This window comes from Canis lupus, chromosome 22 (genome assembly GCF_011100685.1).
Source record: "Canis lupus familiaris isolate Mischka breed German Shepherd chromosome 22, alternate assembly UU_Cfam_GSD_1.0, whole genome shotgun sequence".
Classification (NCBI taxonomy): domain Eukaryota; kingdom Metazoa; phylum Chordata; class Mammalia; order Carnivora; family Canidae; genus Canis; species Canis lupus.
The window spans coordinates 15989477-16011760 of NC_049243.1; the positions used below are offsets into that span (position 1 = coordinate 15989477).

General features: G+C 39.3%; 1 protein-coding gene across 13 annotated transcripts in view; it reads right to left on the bottom strand.

The window, feature by feature from the left end:
• Positions 1-22284, bottom strand: part of DIAPH3 (diaphanous related formin 3) — a 508102-nt gene that overhangs the window by 441859 nt on the left and 43959 nt on the right. For all 13 annotated transcript variants that reach the window (XR_005376327.1, XR_005376326.1, XR_005376328.1 and 10 more), the window contains one exon: positions 19073-19240. Coding sequence is in view for 9 of the 13 variants with exons in the window: in XM_038569687.1 (XP_038425615.1) it covers positions 19073-19240 (168 nt within the window). In the remaining 4 variants the exon portion in view is untranslated. The remainder of the gene's footprint in view (positions 1-19072; positions 19241-22284) is intronic.

Here is a 22284-nt window from a genome sequence, read left to right on the forward strand (position 1 = left end):
CAGGGTATTGTTCACCTTCAAGAATTAAGGAAGAAAAAAGAATTAAGGAAGAAGAATGGAATTAAAGAGTATACAAAGGCACTTCAATTATATCTGTGGTGGTGTTTGTTATGTTCTATTTTTTTTTTTGTATACTTGAAATATCCTATTTAACAAAAGCATCTTTCAACAAAAGTAGATTCAACATTACACAATGAAAATAGTTTCAAAAGTCAAATTGTGAACACCTTTACTATTATCTATGTTTCCCCACACTAAAAGCTGATATATGTATTAAACAGGTCATCTAAGCTCTTAATACCAGTAGACACCTAAAGCACATGCTTAAGAGATAATGATAGGGTTTTATAAATGTGTTCTCTCCTATATTAGATAAAGCTGACAAACATCTTCCCAAGAAAAGATTAGGGCATCACCATTCATACTTATATACTTTGTACAATTTTAGGAGACCATTTTTCTTTCATTATTAGAAGTGATGACAGAAGTCCAGAATTTAAAAACTTTGCCAGAATAATCTTATCATCAGTGGCACTCATTTAATGTCTATTAGTGATCACATCTAGATAGGTAACCTTTCTTGCATAGTTTTCATTCTTTCAGAGAGAAGTGAGAAATCAAAACAGGAAGCGATAAATGCATGAAATCTCTCTCCTATTATTTTAATATTTTTTATGTAACTGAGAAAACTGGCAATTAAGGTAATTTCCATCCAAGCAGAACTGCAGGTAAGAAGAATGTGGTATCTTAGAAATCTTAAAAGTTAGGAAGATGCAAATAACAGACAATTATTTAAGATAAACCAGTTGGATGCTGCTGCATGAATTTAATCTAGTGGGAGATCAAAATAACAAAGGAGAAGTTCTACCAGGGATTTACACATAAGCAACTGTGAGAGGCAGGTTTAAAGAGTGCTAGCTCTGATAGAACACGGAAAAGTGTCAAAGAAGAGTAATGTTTGGGCCAGAACTTAAAGAGTAAGAGTTCTTTAGCAGAGACATGGAAGGGTGAATGGAAGACCAGTGCAATAACCCAGGGAAGAGGTAATGAAAGCTTCAACAGATTAGAAACAAAACCAGGACCTATTAAGGACAGAAATGAATGGATGTGACTAATGCCTGAGTGGGACCTCAGTGTGGACTTCTGAGAGAGAATTAAGGAAGGAGCAGTTTTGTGAGGAATTTATTTTGTTTAAAGGAATAAGACAGAAAGGTGAGGTCAACAAGATGGTGACATAGGTCATTGATTGCCAAAGTTGATAGATACCCCCTACAAAGGCAATTAACTATCCATAGGCTAGATAGCACTATGAAAATCCCAGAAACCAGGAATAAAGCTGAAGCATGCCCCTAACTGAAAAGACGGTAAGGATGGTATTAAAAATCAGGTATTCATGACACCTAAAGTAAAAAATTTACAATAACTGATCCCAAATAAATAGAGGTCTATCTGCTGACAAAAAATTCCAAGTAATCCTCTTTGAAGAGCTCTGAAACAATACAGACAACTAAATGAAATTAGAAGACAGTATAAGCAAAATGCAAAGAGATAGAAACTATCAAAAGAAAAAAAAAAGGTATTCAAAGATAAGTCATTTGATGGTTTCTAGTCAAAAGAGCAAAATGAAAGTAAAGAATGTCTATGGGACACCAACAAGAGAAACAAAATATCCATTGTAGAAATCTCCAGAGAAACACAAGAGAAAACACTTTAGCTATAGGGGTATATGTAGGCTAAGAGTAAAGGAATGGAAAAATCTATTCCAAACAAACAGTAACCAAAAGATATCACTTTTGGGGCCCCTGAATGGCTTAAACATTGGCCTTCAGCTCAGGTCATGACCCCAGAGTCTTGGGATGGCACCCCACATCAGAGCTCCCTACTCAGCAGGGAATCTGCTTCTCCCTCTCCCTCCACCAGCTTGTTCTCTTTCATTATCACACTCAAATAAATAATAAAATCTTAAAAATAAGAAAGAAATCACTTCTATCAGGAAAAATAGACTTCAGCTTAAAATGGTCACAAAAGATGAAGATTACGTAATGATGCAGTCAATTCATTCAGAAGCTAAAAAACAAGTCTAAATATTTATGCACCCAATATCTGAGAACTTAAAAATATCCAGTAGATATTACAGAACTGAGGAGAAATTAACCACAATACTATTACCCCACACTCTTATCCAGACAGAATCAGTCAGGAAAGAGCAAATTTGAACAATACTATAGAATGGATATATACAAAGCCTACCATTTATTAGCAGCAAAATACTAATTCTTCTCAAACACACATGGAACATTTTCAGGATTTAGCATGTTAGGCCACAAAACAAGCCTCAAAAAAAAAAAAAAAATTCAACAAGATAAAATTCCAAGTATCGGGGATCCCTGGGTGGCGCAGCAGTTTAGCGCCTGCCTTTGGCCCAGGGCACGATCCTGGAGACCTGGGATCGAATCCCACATCAGGCTCCCGGTGCACGGAGCCTGCTTCTCCCTCTGCCTATGTCTCTGCCTCTCTCTCTCTCTCTCTCTCTGTGACTATCATAAATTAAAAAAAAAAAAAAAAAAATTCCAAGTATCTTTTTTGATCATGATGGTGAGATACTAGAAGACAATAACAAGAGGAAAGCTGGAAAATTCAAACTTGTGGAAATTTAACAATACCATCTTGCATAATCAATGGGACAAAGAAGAAATGAAAAGGGAAAAATAAAAATACCTGAAGACAAATGAGAACAGAATCACAACATACCAATACCAGTAGGATACAGTAAAAGCAGTGCTATGAGGCAAGTTTAATGCAGGCATTTACTGCTATAAACTGTAAACAAGAAATATCCCAAATTAGGGCACCTGGGTGGCTCAACTCATTGAGCAGCTGACTCTTGGTTTCAGCTCAAGATCTAAAGGTACTGCATCCAGGTCCAAGCTTAGCTGGGTGTCAGCTTGAGGATTCACTCTCTTCTCCTCTATCCATCCCCCAACTCTCATGTGTGTGTGCACACACATGCATGCTCTCGCTCTAAATAAATAAATCCTTAAAAGAAAAGAAATATCCCCAATTAATAAGCTGGCTTTATAGCTCAAGGAACTGAAGAAAAAATACTAAGCCCAAAATTAAAGAAATAATAAAGATTAGAAGAAAAACAGAGAATATTTTTTTAAATGGCAGAGGGGAGGTGGTTATCATGAAACCAAGTGGGTTTGAAAGGAAAAAAATGTTCAATTCTTAGGTAAAGAGAAAACCCCCAGAATCAGAAATGAAGGAGGAAACATTACAAATGCTACCACTGATATACAAAGGGTCATAAGAGACTACTGCAAACAATTATATACACACCAACAAATTGGACAACCTAGAAGCTATGGATAAATTAATAGAAACACACAACTTGCCAAAACTGAATCACAAAGAACACACCAATAGAGCACTGAAATTTAATCAGTAATCAAAAATCACCCAAAAGCCAAGACCAATTTCACTGGGTAGCCAAACACTTAAGAATTAATAGCAATTTTCCTCAAACTCTTCCAAAAGAATGAAGAGGAGAGAACATTCCCAAACTCTACCAAGCTATCATTACCCTGATGCCAAAACCAGACAAGGATACAAGAGTACTATAGGCTACTATGACCAATGAAATTAGATGCAGAAATTCAACAAAACACTAGCAAATCAAATTAAGTAGTACATTAAAAGTGATCATACACCATGAATAAGTAGGATTCATTTGACAAAATTCCACATCCAGTTATGATAAAAATTCAGTAAACTGGGAAGAGAGGGAGCATACCTCAACATAATAAAGGCTACATGATAAGCCCACAGTTCACCTGTCCTCAATTGATTACTGACTGAAAGATTTCCTCCAAGATCAGTAACAAGACAAGGGTGCTTACTCTCACCACTCCTAAGCAACCCAATACTAGAAGTCTTGGCCAGAGCAGAGGCAAGAAATAAAAGGCATCCAGATTGGAAAGGAAGAAGTAATACTGTCACTATTTATAGAGGATATTATATATAGAAAACCCTGAAGGCTTCCTCAAAAAACTGAGAATAGATGAATTCAGTAAAGTGGCAGATATAGATAGATAGATAGATAGATAGATAGATAGATATAAAAACAAAAATCAGTTGCATTTCTCTACACTAACAATGAACTATCTGAAAGAGAAATTAATCTGATTTACAATAGAATGGGAAGTCAATAAAACAGTAATAAATTTAGTCAGGGAGATAAAGATCTGTACACTGAAAAGTCTAAAGCCATTGATGAAAAAAATGAGAACACAAATAAATGGAAAATATTCTATGCTCATAGACTTAGTATTGTTAAAATATTCAGCCTACCTAGAGCCATCTATAAAGTCGATGCAATCCCTATCAAGATTCCAACCACATTTTTATAGAAACAAAAACAGGAGGAGGGGAAGATGGCGGGAGAGTAGGGTCCCCAGGTCACCTGTCCCCACCAAATTACCTAGACAACCTTCAAATCATCCTGAAAATCTACGAATTCGGCCTGAGAATTAAAGAGAGACCAGCTGGAACGCTACAGTGAGAAGAGTTCGCGCTTCCATCAAGGTAGGAAGACGGGGAAAAAGAAATAAAGACACAAAGGCCTCCAAGGGGGAGGGGCCCAGGAGGAGCCGGGCTGAGGCCGGGGCGAGTGTCCCCAGGACAGAAGAGCCCCGTCCCGGAGGAGCAGGAGCTGCACCGACCTTCCCGGGCGGAAAGGGGCTCGCAGGGAGGTGGAGCAGGACCCAGGAGGGCGGGGATGCCCTGGGGCTCCCGGGGACACTAGCAGACACCTGCGCCCCGGGAGAGCCCCACACCCCGCGGCCGAGCTCCCTAAGGGCTGCAGCGCGCACGGCGGGACCCGGAGCAGCTCGGGGGGCTCGGGGGCGGCTCCGCGGAGGGGGCTGCGGGGCGGGAGCGCGAATCCAACAGCGCAGTTCCCGGAGCACAGGGCGCCGGGACACACCCCAGGATCCGGCCTCCCCCCGGGACAGGCAGAGGCCAGGAGGGCCCAGGACAGCAAGGACGCTCCTGCCCCAGCTGAGCAGATCAGCGGACCCGCCCCGGAGCCTCCAGGCCCTGCAGACCGAGAGCTCTGGAGTTCCTGCAGGGGCTGACTCCAGGGCTGCAGAGCTGGCCCAGCCACTGCGGTTGTTCCTCCCGGGGCCTCACGGGGTAAACAACCCCCACTGAGCCCTGCACCAGGCAGGGGCAGAGCAGCTCCCCCAAGTGCTAACACCTGAAAATCAGCACAACAGGCCCCTCCCCCAGAAGACCAGCTAGACGAACAAGTTCCAGGGGAAGTCAAGGGACTTAAAGTATACAGAATCAGAAAATACTCCCCCGTGGTTTTTTGTTTTTTCTTTTTTTCTTTTTTTGCTTTTTGATATCTGTTTGCTTCCACCACCCTTTTTTTCCCTTTCTTTCTTTCTTTCTTTCTCTTTTTCTTCTCTTTTTTTCTTTTTTCCTTTTTCTTTTTCTCTTTTCCTTCCTTCTTTCTCTCCTCTCTTTTCCTCCTTTTCCCAATACAACTCGCTTTTGGCCACTCTGCACTGAGCAAAATGACTAAAAGGAAAACCTCACCTCAAAAGAAAGAATCAGAAACAGTCCTCTCTCCCACAGAGTTACAAAATCTGGATTACAATTCAATGTCAGAAAGCCAATTGAGAAGCACTATTATACAGCTACTGGTGGCTCTAGAAAAAAGCATACAGGACTCAAGAGACTTCATGACTGCAGACTTTAGATCCAATCAGGCAGAAATTAAAAATCAATTGAATGAGATGCAATCCAAACTAGAAGTCCTAACGATGAGGGTTAACGAGGTGGAAGAACGAGTGAGTGACATAGAAGACAAGTTGATGGCAAAGAGGGAAACTGAGGAAAAAAGAGAAACAACTAAAAGACCATGAAAATAGATTAAGGGAAATAAACGACAGCCTGAGGAAGAAAAACCTACATTTAATTGATGTTCCTGAGGGCGCCGAAAGGGACAGAGGGCCAGAATATGTATTTGAACAAATTCTAGCTGAAAACTTTCCTAATCTGGGAAGGGAAACAGGCATTCAGATCCAGGAAATAGGGAGATCCCCCCTAAAATCAGTAAAAACCGTTCAACACCTCGACATCTAATAGTGAAGCTTGCAAATTCCAAAGATAAAGAGAAGATCCTTAAATCAGCAAGAGACAAGAAATCCCTGACTTTTATGGGGAGGAGTATTAGCGTAACAGAACACCTCTCCACAGAAACCTGGCAGGCCAGAAAGGGCTGGCAGGATATATTCAGGGTCCTAAATGAGAAGAACATGCAACCAAGAATACTTTCTCCAGCAAGGCTCTCATTCAAAATGGAAGGAGAGATGAAGAGCTTCCAAGACAGGCAGGAACTGAAAGGAATATGTGACCTCCAAACCAGCTCTGCAAGAAATTTTAAGGGGGACTCTTAAAATTCCCCTTTAAGAAGAAGTTCAGTGGACAATCCACAAAAACAAGGACTGAATAGATATCATGATGACACTAAACTCGTATCTCTCAATAGTAACTCTGAACGTGAACGGGCTTAATGACCCCATCAAAAGGCGCAGGGTTTCAGACTGGATAACAAAGCAGGACCCATCTATTTGCTGTCTACAAGAGACTCATTTTAGACAGAAGGACACCTACAGCCTGAAAATAAAAGGTTGGAGAACCATTTACCATTCGAATGGTCCTCAAAAGAAAGCAGGGGTAGCCATCCTTATATCAGATAAACTAAAATTTACCCCGAAGACTGTAGTGAGAGATGAAGAGGGACATTATATCATACTTAAAGGATCTATCCAACAAGAGGACTTAACAATCCTCAATATATATGCCCCGAATGTGGGAGCTGCCAAATATTTAAACCAATTAATAACCAAAGTGAAGAAATACTTAGATAATAATACACTTATATGTGGTGACTTCAATCTAGCTCTTTCTACCCTCGATAGGTCTTCTAAGCACAACATCTCCAAAGAAACGAGAGCTTTAAATGATACACTGGACCAGATGGATTTCACAGATATCTACAGAACTTTACATCCAAACTCAACTGAATACACATTCTTCTCAAGTGCACATGGAACTTTCTCCAAAATAGACCACATACTGGGTCACAAATCGGGTCTGAACCAATTCCAAAAGATTGGGATCGTCCCCTGCATATTCTCAGACCATAATGCCTTGAAATTAGAACTAAATCACAAGAAGTTTGGAAGGACTTCAAACATGTAGAGGTTAAGGACCATCCTGCTAAAAGATGAAAGGGTCAACCAGGAAATTAAGGAAGAATTAAAAAGATTCATGGAAACTCATGAGAATGAAGATACAACCGTTCAAGATCTTTGGGATGCAGCAAAAGCAGTCCTAAGGGGGAAATACATCACAATACAAGCATCCATTCAAAAACTGGAAAGAACTCAAATACAAAAGCTAACCTTACACATAAAGGAACTAGAGAATAAACAGCAGATTGACCCCATGCCCAGCAGAAGAAGAGAGTTAATTAAAATTCGAGCAGAACTCAACGAAATCGAGACCAGAAGAACTGTGGAACAGATCAACAGAACCAGGAGTTGGTTCTTTGAAAGAATTAATAAGATAGATAAACCATTAGCCAGCCTTATTAAAAAGAAGAGAGAGGAGACTCAAATTAATAAAATCATGAATAAGAAAGGAGAGATCACTACCAACACCAAGGAAATACAAACGATTTTAAAAACATATTATGAACAGCTATACGCCAATAAATTAGGCAATCTAGAAGAAATGGACGCATTCCTGGAAAGCCACAAACTACCAAAACTGGAACAGGAAGAAATAGAAAACCTTAACAGGCCAATAACCAGGGAGGAAATTGAAGCAGTCATCAAAAACCTCCCAAGACACAAGAGTCCAGGGCCAGATGGCTTCCCAGGGGAATTCTATCAAACGTTTAAGAAGAAACCATACCTATTCTCCTAAAGCTGTTTGGAAAGATAGAAAGAGATGGAGTACTTCCAAATTCGTTCTATGAGGCCAGCATCACCTTAATTCCAAAACCAGACAAAGACCCCACCAAAAGGAGAATTACAGACCAATATCCCTGTTGAACATGGATGCAAAAATTCTCAACAAGATACTGGCCAGTAGGATCCAACAGCACATTAAGAAAATTATTCACCATGACCAAGTAGGATTTATCCCCGGGACACAAGGCTGGTTCAACACCCGTAAAACAATCAATGTGATTCATCATATCAGCAAGAGAAAAACCAAGAACCATATGATCCTCTCATTAGATGCAAAGAAAGCATTTGACAAAATACAGCATCCATCTCTGATCAAAACTCTTCAGAGTGTAGGGATAGAGGGAACATTCCTCGACATCTTAAAAGCCATCTACGAAAAGCCCACAGCAAATATCATTCTCAATGGGGAAGCACTGGAAGCCTTTCCCCTAAGATCAGGAACAAGAGACAGGGATGTCCACTCTCACCACTGCTATTCAACATAGTACTGGAAGTCATAGCCTCAGCAATCAGACAACAAAAAGACATTAAAGGCATTCAAATTGGCAAAGAAGAAGTCAAACTCTCCCTCTTCGCCGATGACATGATACTCTACATAGAAAACCCAAAAGCCTCCACCCCAAGATTGCTAGAACTCATACAGCAATTTGGCAGTGTGGCAGGATACAAAATCAATGCCCAGAAATCAGTGGCATTTCTATACACTAACAATGAGGCTGAAGAAAGAGAAATTAAGGAGTTAATCCCATTTACAATTGCACCCAAAAGCATAAGATACCTAGGAATAAACCTAACCAAAGAGGTAAAAGATCTATACCCTAAAAACTATAGAACACTTCTGAAAGAAATTGAGGAAGACACAAAGCGATGGAAAAATATTCCATGCTCATGGATTGGCAGAATTAATATTGTGAAAATGTCAATGTTACCCAGGGCAATGTACACATTTAATGCAATCCCTATCAAAATACCATGGACTTTCTTCAGAGAGTTAGAACAAATTATTTTAAGATTTGTGTGGAATCAGAAAAGACCCCGAATAGCCAGGGGAATTTTAAAAAAGAAAACCATATCTGGGGGCATCACAATGCCAGATTTCAGGTTGTACTACAAAGCTGTGGTCATCAAGACAGGGTGGTACTGGCACAAAAACAGACACATAGCTCAATGGAACAGAATAGAGAACCCAGAAGTGGACCCTGAACTCTATGGTCAACTAATATTCGATAAAGGAGGAAAGACTATCCATTGGAAGAAAGACAGTCTCTTCAATAAATGGTGCTGGGAAAATTGGACATCCACATGCAGAAGAATGAAACTAGACCACTCTCTTTCACCATACACAAAGGTAAACTCAAAATGGATGAAAGATCTAAATGTGAGACAAGATTCCATCAAAATCCTAGAGGAGAACACAGGCAACACCCTTTTTGAACTCGGCCACAGTAACTTCTTGCAAGATACATCCATAAAGGAGAAAGAAACAAAAGCAAAAATGAACTATTGGGACTTCATCAAGATGAGAAGCTTTTGCACAGCAAAGGATACAGTCAACAAAACTCAAAGACAACCTACAGAATGGGAGAAGATATTTGCAAATGACGTATCAGATAAAGGGCTAGTTTCCAAGATCTATAAAGAACTTCTTAAACTCAACACCAAAGAAACAATCCAATCATGAAATGGGCAAAAGACATGAAGAGAAATCTCACAAAGGAAGACACAGACATGGCCAACATGCACATGCAAAAATGCTCCGCATCACTTGCCATCAGGGAAATACAAATCAAAACCACAATGAGATACCACCTCACACCAGTGAGAATGGGGCAAATTAACAAGGCAGGAAACAACAAATGTTGGAGAGGATGCGGAGAAAAGGGAACCCTCTTACACTGTTGGTGGGAATGTGAACTGGTGCAGCCACTCTGGGAAACTGTGTGGAGGTTCCTCAAAGAGTTAAAAATAGACCTGCCCTATGACCCAGCAATTGCACTGTTGGGGATTTACCCCAATGATTCAGATGCATTGAAACGCCGGGATACCTGCACCCCGATGTTTATAACAGCAATGTCCACAATAGCCAAACTGTGGAAGGAGCCTCGGTGTCCATCGAAAGATGAGTGGATAAAGAAGATGTGGTCTATGTATACAATGGAACATTCCTCAGCCATTAGAAATGACAAATACCCACCATTTGCTTCAACGTGGATGGAACTGGACGGTATTATGCTGAGTGAAGTAAGTCAATCGGAGAAAGACAAACAGTGTATGTTCTCATTCATTTGGGGAATATAAATAATAGTGAAAGGGAATATAAGGGAAGGGAGAAGAAATGTGTGGGAAATATCAGAAAGGGAGACAGAACATAAAGACTCCTAACTCTGGGAAACGAACTAGGGGTGGTGGAAGGGGAGGAGGGCGGGGTGGTGGGGGTGAGTGGGTGACGGGCACTGAGGGGGATACTTGACGGGATGAGCACTGGGTGTTATTCTGTATGTTGGTAAATTGAACACCAATAAAAATTATTTTATTAAAAAATAAAAAAAAATAAAAAAATAAAGAAACAAAAACAATCTTACGATTCGTATGGAACCAGAGAATACCAGGAATAACCAAAGCAATCTTGAAAAATAAAGGTGGAAGCATCAGACTTCTTGATTTCAAACTACATTACAAAACTACAGTAATCAAAATATTATATTGGCATAAAAACAGATACTTAGATCAAAGGAAAAGAATCAAGAGCTCAGGAAGAAACCCACACATATATGGTCAATTAATATTTGACAAGAAAGCCAAGAATACTCAATGCGAAAGATGGTCTCTTCAGTAAGCAGTGTTGTGAAAACTGGATAATCACAAGCAAAAAACAAAACAAAACACATGCAATTGCACCCTTGCCTTACACCACTCAAAAAATTAATTCAAAATGGATTAAAGACTTAAAATTAAGACCTAAAACTATAAAATTCCGTGAAAAAAATACAGGAGGGAAGCTCACAGACATTACCTTGAGCAATGTTTTTTGAACAGGACAAAAAAATCATAAGCAATAAAAATAACATGTAGGCTTTCATCAAATTTGCACAGAAGCAGCCATCGATAAAATGAAAAGGCAACCTACAGAATGGTAGAAAAAATTTGCAAACCACACATCTGAGAAAAGAGTAATCTACAAAACATACAAGGAACTCATACAACTCAAAGCAGAGAAGGAAATCTTATTACAAAGTGAGAACAGAATAAACCTCTATTCCAAAGAGGATAAACAAGTGACCAACAGTTTCATGAAAAGGCATTCAACATCACTAATGAGCAGGAAAATCCAAATCAAAAACCACAAGAGGATATCACTTCGTAGCTATTAAAATATTGGTTAGCAAAAAGCTATCCAGTGCTAGCAAGAAAGGAGAAAAGGGAACCCTTGTGCACCATTGGTGGGAATGTAAATTGTTACAACCACTGTGGAAAATAATATGGAAATTTATCAAAAAAAATTAAAACCAGAACTACTGTCTGATTTTAGTGATCCCACTTCTGGGTACACAGCCAAAGGAAATGAAAACTACTCTCTGGAAGAGATACTTGTATCCCCATGTTCACAGTATTATTTATGATAATAAGAAATGGCAAAAACCCAAGTGTTCAGATAAATGGATAAAGAAACTAGTGTATGTGTACATACACAGACACACAGAATATTACTCAGCCATAAGAAAGGAAATCCTGCCATTTGCAAAAGTGTGGATAAATCCTGAGGGCACTATGCTAGGTGAAATAAATCAAAGAAATACTACATAGTATTTTATATGCAATCTAAAAATAACAAATTCCCAAAAACAGTAGATTAGTGGTTGTCAGGAGCTGCCAAATGGAGGAAATGGATGAAGGTGGTCAAAGAGTACAAATTTGCAGTTCTAAGACAAGTAAATTCTCAGGATCTAATGTACAGCTTGGTCAATCTAATTAATTCCGTATTACATACCTGAAAATTGCTAAGAGTAAATCTTAAAAGTTCTTAAAAAAAATAAAAAAAAAGATTTATTTATCTGAGAGAGTAGGGGTAGGAGTAAAAGGGAGGAAATCCTCAAGCCAGCATCCTGCCAAGCACAGAGCCAGATGGGGGCTTGATCCCAGGACCCTGAGATCATGACGTGAGTCGAAATCAAGAGACAGACACTCAACTGACTGAGCCACCCAGGACCCCTAAATCTTAGAAATTCTAACCATGAGATTGAGGGTAGGGAATAGTAACTATATGAGGTGACAGGGGTGTTAACTACCCTTACTGTGATAATTATTTAGAAATATATACACTCCAATCACTATGTAGTACACCTGAAACTAATGTAATACCATGTGGCAACTATACCTCAATAAAACAAAATAAAGATCTGGGCCATACAAAACATTAAAAAATACATATATCCTTCTATCAAATCACACTGTATACCTTAAGCTTACACAATGTTATATGTCAACTATAGCTCAATAAAGCTGGAAAAATATCAAAAGAAAAAGGTCAGTTTCTGGTTTGTTGAGGTTTAGCATCTTTCAGAGAGCTTGATTATAGCTCCTCTCCTGAAGACACAGCTAAGCATCAGAATATTGGGGATATTCTAACATGGAAGAGCTCCCATGCCCAATGAGAAATCTGTAAGGACCAAAGTGGATAAAGAAAAGGCCAGAGGGCAAGAGGCAACACTCTGAAGGAAGTAAAAATCAGAACAGGAAATCTAGAAAGGAAACTGGTAAAGACTGGCCAGAGAAGAGGAAAATCTGAAGAAAAGGAATGTCATGGTAACTAAAGGAAAGAAATGCAGATGAGAGGGAATGGTCAGCAGGGTTACATATAAGATCTAATGATTAGAAAGCCACTTACAGTTAGAAGGGTAAACATCTGGAGTAGCAAGAAGGAACCAGAGTAGTTTAGACTTCAGAGAGGACAAATTCTGAAGAGAATGAGAAAGGACAGGAACAAGGGGCAAAGGATACACTAGCTTCCCATGGATAGTGGGTGCGTCCCAGAGAAGCAGCAGCCCTGGGCCATCTAAGAGATCCTGCATACAGAAGGCAACACCAGCAAAGGAATGGGCTCATGGAAGACCAGGGCAGAGGACCAAAGGAGATGTCACCAGTGACAAGGGAATTATAGGCAAGACTGGGGAGCAGAAGGACACAAAATGGCACAGGAGAAAAGAATTGGCATTTGTGATCTCCTATACCTGTAATAGGCAAAATGTTCCCCCAAAGACATCCATGCCCTAATCTCTGGTGCTATAAATAAGTTCTATTACATGGCAAAAGGGGACTTTGCAAATGTATTACGTTGGGCTGTCTGGGTAAGTCTAATCTAATACATAAACCCTTAAAAGCAGAGAACTTTCTAAAAGATGGAGACAAGAGATGCCACAGGAGAAGGCATACAGATTCTAAGCAGGAGACAGATTTGAGGTAACTGAGAGGTAGAGGCCCACACAAAGGATAAGAAGGAGGCCTCTGGAAGCTAAGGCAGCCTACGATGACAACAGGGATCTCAGTCCTACAACAGCGAGGAACTAGATTCTGTCCATCATTGAACTTGGAAGAGGTTCTTCTCAAAGCATGTGTTAAGAGCCCAACCATCAGACACTGATTTTAGACTTGTGAAACCAGAGAAACCAAGGGAGCCAGAACCTGGACTTTGACTTGCAAAACTAGGAGGCAGTATATTTTCACACTTAAAGCCACCAGATCAGCTGTAATTTGTTACAGCGACAACAAAAACACCACCCCAGGGCATCCCTACCCTGGGCCAGAAGCATATTCTTATTCCTCCTCTCCTTGCCTCCCATCTAGTCCTGGAGCAGACAGATGCAGTCTAGAGAGCAGAGCAAAGTAAGGTAGACAAACAGAGGAGGCCAAGCTCACTACCCAACAAGTGTCCCTACTAGAGACTTGAAGTGGAGCCAGCTTGTAAGGGGGAAAGGGAGAAGCTTTTTTTTTGGGGGGGGGGGGGGAATCAAAATTATTTTTATTGATCTTTCTGTTTAATCTCAAAGCCAACAGAAAGTTCTGGGACCTGCCTGGGATTTCGCCTAGAGGCAGGTAAGAATAAGCCAAGGGGGCTGATATAAAAGAGGCAACAGCTACAGTAAATAAATCACTTTCAACTTGTACCTACCACATTCAACTCGTTCAAGCATCAGTTAACATAGACCTACAGTAAATTCAGTAGTAAATGCTGGAACTTGAATTCCAGAAATCAAATGTGTATATACAAGATGTTCCCACAGCTATTTCACAAAGCTAGATAAATAGAGAAACCAAGAGGAGCTTTCGGGTAATAATTTCACTTTTACCAAAACACAAATGGGAGAAAGAGCCCTTAAGTAGTCTAAGTGTTGGGACGCCTGGTTGGCTCAGCCATTGAGCATCTGCTTTCGGCTCAGGGCGTGATCCTAGGGTCCAGGATCAAGTCCTTCATTGGGCTCTCTGTGAGGAACCTGCTTCTCCCTCTGCCTATGTCTCTGCCTCTCTGTCCCTCATGAATAAATAAAATCTTAAAAAAAAAAAAAAGTCTAAGTGCTGGTCACTGCTTAAAAAACAAAACCCAACCCAAACCTTACCCAAAAACCCACTGAAACTATTACTCAGAGACCAAGTAAATCCAGCTCCAAAATAAAAATGAAGAGATCACAAATATTCAAGTATTACTCTGTACCTCTCATTAAGTAATCAAGTCAGCACACTGAAGACTTTAAAAAAGTTCGTAAAAAGTTTTTACTTTATCTAAAAATCACTTCAATACCTTTGGTAAAGTTAAATAAGGCTTTAAAAATTGCACAATGTCGGGCAGCCTAGGTGGCTCAGCGGTTTAGCTCCACCTTCAGCCCAGGGCGTGATACTGGAGATCTGGGATCAAGTCCCCATGTCAGGCTCCCTGCATGGAACCTGCTTCTCTCTCTCTCTCTCTGTCTCTCATGAATAAATAAATAAAATCTTTTTTAAAAAAAATTTGCACAATGTCAAAACTAAAAATTTAGATGCAAATTTTAAATGGTAAGAAACCCCTGTAGGTGCAAATACCAAGACATTAAAACTGCAATTCAATGGGACTTCTTCAAAAGAATAAAAGTAATATGAACAAGGGCATCTGGGTGGCAGAGTCCATTAAGCATCCTACTCTTCAATTTGGCTGAGGTCATGATCTCACGGTGGTGGGATGGAGCCCCGCATCACTGGGCTTTGTGCTCAGCAGGGATTCTGCTCAAGATTCTCTCCCTCTTCCTCTGCCCTTCCTCCACTCTCTTTCATTCCATCAATAAATAAAAAAATTTTTAAAGTACTACCTACATCCAGCATTCTCTAGACTTAGGAACAGCTTTAATTTTGTCAAAAATGCAATACCCTGAAAAGCCTGAGAAATATCATTTACCTACATTAGTGAAAGGAAAAGACCCTTCTCACAGCCTCAGAACCATCAGCAGGTCTTCCACTATAATATATTGTTATGCGGTCAATCAGAAAAGGGAAGGAGAATAACCTATTCCTCATTTAAAAAAAAAAAAAAAAACCAAGACCTTAGTTCTCACAAACTTACTTATTAGCAAACTGGCCAGCCCTGACCCATCAATGATTTCATCTTACTCCTGCTGAGTAAAATGAGTTTGATTCCAAACGATTTTCTGCCAACAGGGATATCTGTTTAAGATTTAACAGGCGATCGGGCCCAGTTATTAAATATGTATTGTGTAAACACTTCAAAGATGCCAATATCCCTCTGCCCTACACATAACTACAAAAGGTTCAGAGTCTTACTCTTCTCCTAAGAGCAACTGAAAAATACCTCAAGTAATCACAGTCGGTACAGAATACCGTGAACTATATTCAGTAGTCAAGGTAGTTGTACTTTTAATGGCTTGTGGTGTTAAGATGTGGCCTTGTGAATATCTAACATCAATAGCCTACTCACTCTGCATACTCAGATGGCACCAGCAATTATGATCAAAAAGGAAAACTTAAAGTAGTCACGAGGGAATGAAAAAAAAGAATCTCCTAGGTAATTTAAGTGAGTGGTTCCACATATGGTACATGAAATGAGGGTGTAGCTAAGGGCACTGTATCATCTTGAGTCCTCCAAGGTGGTATTGAAGAGAACTACCAAGATATAACCCTCATTAACAGAGGCAAAGGCTAGCAAAATATAAACCAAAAGAAAACAAAAGTGCCCACTTTGGCAGCTCATATGCTAAAATTGTGGGGGGCGGGGTGGTTCAAGTCTGAAATAATATCAACCCACAGGGACAAAAGAGTTCAAAAGAATTATACATGTGTAGTTAATGAAAACCGACATTAGCACCTTTATCAAGGGGATGCCTGGGTGGCTCAGTGGTTGAGCATCCCATGTCTCAGAGCATGATCCCCAGTCCAGTGATCAGGCCCCACATCAGGCTCCCCGCAGGGAGCCTGCTTCTCCCTCTGCCTATGTCTCTGCCTCTGTGTGTCTCTAATGAATAAATAAATAAAATCTTTAAAAGAAGAAAAAAAAGAACTAACATAACAGGTAAGAATATCCCAAGCCTAGGTTCCAGGTAAAACAATACTAATGAAACCTATTGCTCAGTGATGAAAAGTTAGGAATCACTAACACTAATCCTATAGAGATAGAAATTAGGCATGCTCTCTTTCTAGGGCCTTCTAAAGCTCCATTTAGAACACCGGACACAAGTATTTGATGAACAGAAAATAAGCCATTATAAAGGTAAATATTTTGGTGATTCCAGCTGAATAATAGTCTCAAATTTCAAACACATCTTACACTCTAAATAAGTGAATTTTCCTAAAAACTCATCAGGCTGTCAAAACCAGCAGATGAAATAAAAGAGATAAAATAAATTCTGAGTTGAAATATTATACAACTCTTCAGAATGGCATACAAAATCCTCTCCTAATTGGCCCCAAATTATCATTCCAGTCTCATTTTTCAAACCTGTCACAGGTTTTCCCCATGAGCTATTTGCACCTAGCTCTGTCTTGGCTCACTGTCATTTCCCCTTCTAAGAGAGAATGCCCTTTTCCTCTGCTTATTCCAACCCTGTAAGACAATACCTGCCTCTAAGTCCATCTTCTCTCTGAAATTTCCCTAAGCTACTATAATAACCTTTCAATTTTGGCTTCCCCTGAAGCTAATGAGGTATCTCACAACTTAATTTCTTCCTACTCTGAATTTATAAAGAACTTAACCATTAATTACCACCCTCCGGCACTTCTTATTTAATTTTTCAAACATTTGTTTTGACTCCTAGGAGATAAGCAGCTTGAGGGTAAGAACTATATATGTAACCATTTAGATGCAATTAGCTTTCATTTTGTGACAAATGATTTTGAACATACTTAACATAGTGGGTTGTGGGTCAAATAAGGTTAGCCATGAGCAGAGTCAGAATCTCCATTTTTTTTTTTTGGAACCAACTGAAGGCAACTTCTAACAACACTGTGTGGCTCCACCAGGAAAGGCACACCCCAAATGACTAAGTTCTAGTCTCCTCAGATTTAAATGTTCTAGGACCACATGAACCTGGTTATCCTGAGAACTAAGAGGCATCAAACAAGAAAAAAAGATCAACAAATTCAGCACACATAACATACACAGCACCATGATCATCATTCTAAAATGCAAATGAACCCCAACAGAGCACTTAGGTAATCTTTAAGATTCAAAATGTATCATTTGAATGAATCACTGAACTCCACCTCTGAAACTAATAATAATTATATGTTAATTAATTGAATTTAAATTTTTAAAAATTAAAAATTAAATACTGGGTAAGTATCAGGTACTATGCCAAGTGCTGCTTTCCACAGCTAAATGTTAATCCCCACAGGCAACATTTAAAAGAGCCATTATCAATCTTCCACTAGATAAAGTATAAATGAAAAATGGGAGCTAAGAGGCTTGCTCAAGCTGATAACAGAAGAAAACTTCAAAGTCCGGTCTTCAACTCTAAAATCTGCACTCTTTGAACATGTCACAAAATGAGAAACAACCAGAAGTCATTGCCGAACTTAACTCCTATGCCATGTAAGTTTGGGGAAGTTATCTTTCTCATCACAAGGTCCCTGTTACTTTGGGGCTTGGTTCCTTTCGTGATTAGGATATAGAAAAATCCCATAGAGGGATGCCTGGGTGGCTCAGTGGTTGAGCGTCTGCCCTTGGCTCAGGTCATGATTCCAGAGTCCTGGGATGGAGTCTGGCAATGGGCTTCCTGCATGAAGCCTGCTTCTCCCTCTGCCTGTGTCTCTGCTCTTCTTTCTGTGTTTCTCAGGAATAAATAAATAAAATCTTTAAAAAAAAAAAAAAAAAAAAAAAGAAGAGAGAAGAAAATCCTACGGAGACATGGAACAATAGCTTAGTTTTAACTTACAGGGGATCTGGCCTGATCCTAAGTGGATAATCTTTGCTGCATGTATTTCTTGTTCATGTGTCCCAAGAGAGATCAGCTTCCTAAGAGAGAGGACTCAGAGGCAGTAGTATTCCTGGGTCCAGCTTGTACAGAACTACTTCTGAATTAGGCACTTTACTCTGATTATCATTTGTGGCTGGGGGACTGGTTAGCATTACTCTTTGCAAATGGCATGACCGAAGCAAGTCTATATAAAGAATATAAGGGGTACTAATATTGCTACAACGGCAGTCATGTTACAATATATAAATGTATCAAATTAACAAGTTGTACAGCTTATATTTATACACTATATGTCCAATATAGCCAATAAACAACTTATCATTTGATACTTGAGAGGGTTTTTTATATACTCTATATATTAAACATATACACAAAACAAACGAAACTAGCATGCCAACTTTCCTCTGGTTCTTTTTTGTAATCCTAAAGCTCTGTACACCTAAAGTGCTATCTTCAATGACAAAAGAAATCACACTATGGAACACAAGTCTTAAAAGTTTACTGTTCCATTAACATGATTAGAAGCTAAGGTTTTTACATCAACCACTTTATGAAAAATGTCCGAATTCTTACCATCATCTTTTCGAAAAGTTCTAAGACTTCATTCTCTGACAGTGACTTTGGAATGTTTTCCATCACCTCTGAAGAGCAATCATTGCTTGCAAATGCAGTCTTCAGGTTAGAAAGTGGAGGTCTCTCCTTCTTGCTCCCTGGAATTCTTATGCTGGCAAATTTATCCAGCTACAAAGATAAAGTAGCACATATGTTAATATCTCCTTCAACAACATTTATCTAATTGCCAAAATAAAAAACCCACAGGGTCAATCACATTATCACTATGATTTCATCAGAAGCCATATAGCTCTAGAATCTCTAAAATTGTTAAAAACACAAAATGTTTTCGGTAACCATCCTGTCTAAAGGCAGAAGAGAAAAATCAGACAACCTCCAAAAGATTCCTTCTAGTCTTAAATTACAGAATTAAGATGCTAATGGCAGGCGACCTTTGCTTTACAGATTAGCAAACTAAGCAGTTTTATAAAAGGTAACTGGGCTAATTTAGTAGTTGGCAATCAAACTAGTATTTAGTGTCTTAGCTCCCAGCCCCCTTGTCCAGTGCCCTTTTCATAATGCATACTATGAACCGTGATTTAGGAATTCTAAGAGTTGAATTCTACTTATACCTCCAGAACTTGTAGATCTGATAAATACCACATTTCTCTTCATTCAGGCTGGTCTGTATTTGAATTTCATGAGCAACTATAGAGTAAGATGGCTAAAGCCTCAGAATATAAAGCCAGGGTTTTTGCTATAATGGGATTTCTTCTATTAAATGAAATAGTTCACTGATATTTCAAAGTGCACAGATATTAGTTTATAAAGCTAATTGTTCATTGAAAATTACTTGATTTCATAAATTGTATTCCTCACATAAAACCCAGACTCAAAGTTACAAGTGGTAACAACCAAAAAGGCAAAAAAATGCCTTAAAGTACTTAATAGAAGTATACTCAAAAATCACTCTGAATTGTTCAGTGTAACTATACATTACATTGTTTTTGCCATAATGTATATATCAATTTGTGCTATTAGTGGTAGCTACTAGCCACATGTGGTTATTTAAATGTAAATTAAAAGTCCAGTTCTTTGGACTGGCAGTTGCACTAGCCACATGTCAAGTTTTCAAGAGCCACATGTCAAAGCACATATAAACCATTTCCATCATCACAGAAAATTCTATCAGATAGTGCTAGTATAGCCCATTAAAGAAATGTGATATAAAATACTGAATTTAAAAGGACAAGTCTTCACAGTATTATTTCACTAAAGAAACAAGATTTAAGTAAGATGCAAAGATAAACACTATCTTTCAAAACAGATCTTTAAGTTCACTGTGAAGATAAAGCCTAGGAAAAATGCCACGTACAACACGCACACATGGCCCATCAAACAGGATGTAATCCTTAAAGTACTAAGAACAGGACAGCTTCCAGTAGGATTTAGAAAGTAACAAAATACCACCTACTGTTCTCATCCTCATAACAAAAACAAGCCAGAAAACCTCCAGAGTTAGTTTCTGTTGTCTTCTACCCATCAGGGGGCTGAGGACTCACCAGAACTCCTGGAAAGACTACCAAGAAATGACAAGGGGCTTTTGATCCTGACAAACAGTTATAGACCAGTAAGCTAAACAAGGATAAAGAAAAACCAGCCAGATTTTTAATGACTATTGACAGCATGGATTCTGGCAGGAGACTAGAATTCCAGGGAGCCCCAGGTATGAAGCAAGTCTACACCCACCTTTACCCAGTGTAGGAGCTAGAAGCAGGAGGGAGGGCAAGATGCCTCGAGGCATGAAGTGTCCCAGGAGGCCTCTCCCCAGGCAAAGAGCCTTGTCTTCCCAAACATTCTCAATTAGGCAAAAGACAGGAGAGCAGCCTCAAAGACAGATTCTGGACCTTCAGAGAATAAATGACAACTGCCACCTGAAGAGGGGGGTAGATACCAGGTCAGAGAGATCTCCTGAAGAAACAGAGCTGCAAGTAGAATGGAAAACAAAGAGAACTCTACATTAACCCTGGAAAGGGCATCAGAACTTTAAAGCAGAGTTATCCCAGTCTTGAAAATTAATAGTTCAGTTGGAAAGCCAAAAGCAGAATGCCTGAATCTCATTAGTGCTAAGAAACCCTGAAGCCCCAGAGGACACTAATCAAATTAAAACAGCACCTTTGCCAAACCCAGTTCAACTAGACATGACACCAACTAGGCCCCCAAGTCCAGCAGCCTGAAAAAAAGACACACCCTTTCTTAGAAGTGTTAATTTCCCCAGTATTTAAATAAAATGTCCACCATATAATCAGATACTGCTAGATTCACAAAGGACCAAGGAAATGTCACCCATAGACAAAAAGCAACAGAACTAGAGATGGGCTGGATGATGGACTTACTAGTCAGACCATTTCAAGGGATATTTATAAAAACGCTGAAGAACATAAAGAAGAGTGGACACAATGTAAGATGGGCAATTTCAGCAACAAGAGTCATGGAGATTATTTTTAAAGACAGATGAGAAATTTAAAATGTATCAACAAACGAAGAATCCATTAGGTGGACTCCAGAATAACCTGAACACTGCTGAGAAAAGAACTGGTGAACCTAGCTAGACCTAGATTGACAAAAACCATGCAGATTGAAACACCACGAAAAAAACACCAGAGAAACCAAGAGCTGTGATACACAATGAAGCACTGTAACATAAGTATAATTGAGGACCAGAAAAAGCAAATGATACTGAAGATCTATTTCAGGAGGTAAGGACTGAAGTAATTGATTTTTCAGAAATCAATTCTTGGATACAAGAAGCGCAGCCAACTATTAAGAATACCAAAACAAACAAGCCCTCACCCAGGTGCCTCATAGTCAAGCTGCTAAAAATTAAAAGGGCAAACCACAAAAGCACAGCCAGAGATATGAAGACCCATTATATACAAGATAAATATGACACAAATAAGTAATTTCTCACCAGAAACTACAGCAGAAGACAACAGAAAGGCATCTTTAAAGTCCTGGAAGAAAACTACTGTCATGTGGGATTCTATATCCAGTAAAAATGCCTTTCAAAAATAAAAGCAGAAGGATACACTTTTAGACAGCCAAACCTGAAAGAATTGATCTCCAGCAGACCTGTCTACAAAACGTGTCAAGAAAGTTTTTCAGGCTGGGGGAAAAAAAAAAAAATGGTATCAGGTTCCCAGATCTACCAAATGAAGAACAGAGATGTTACT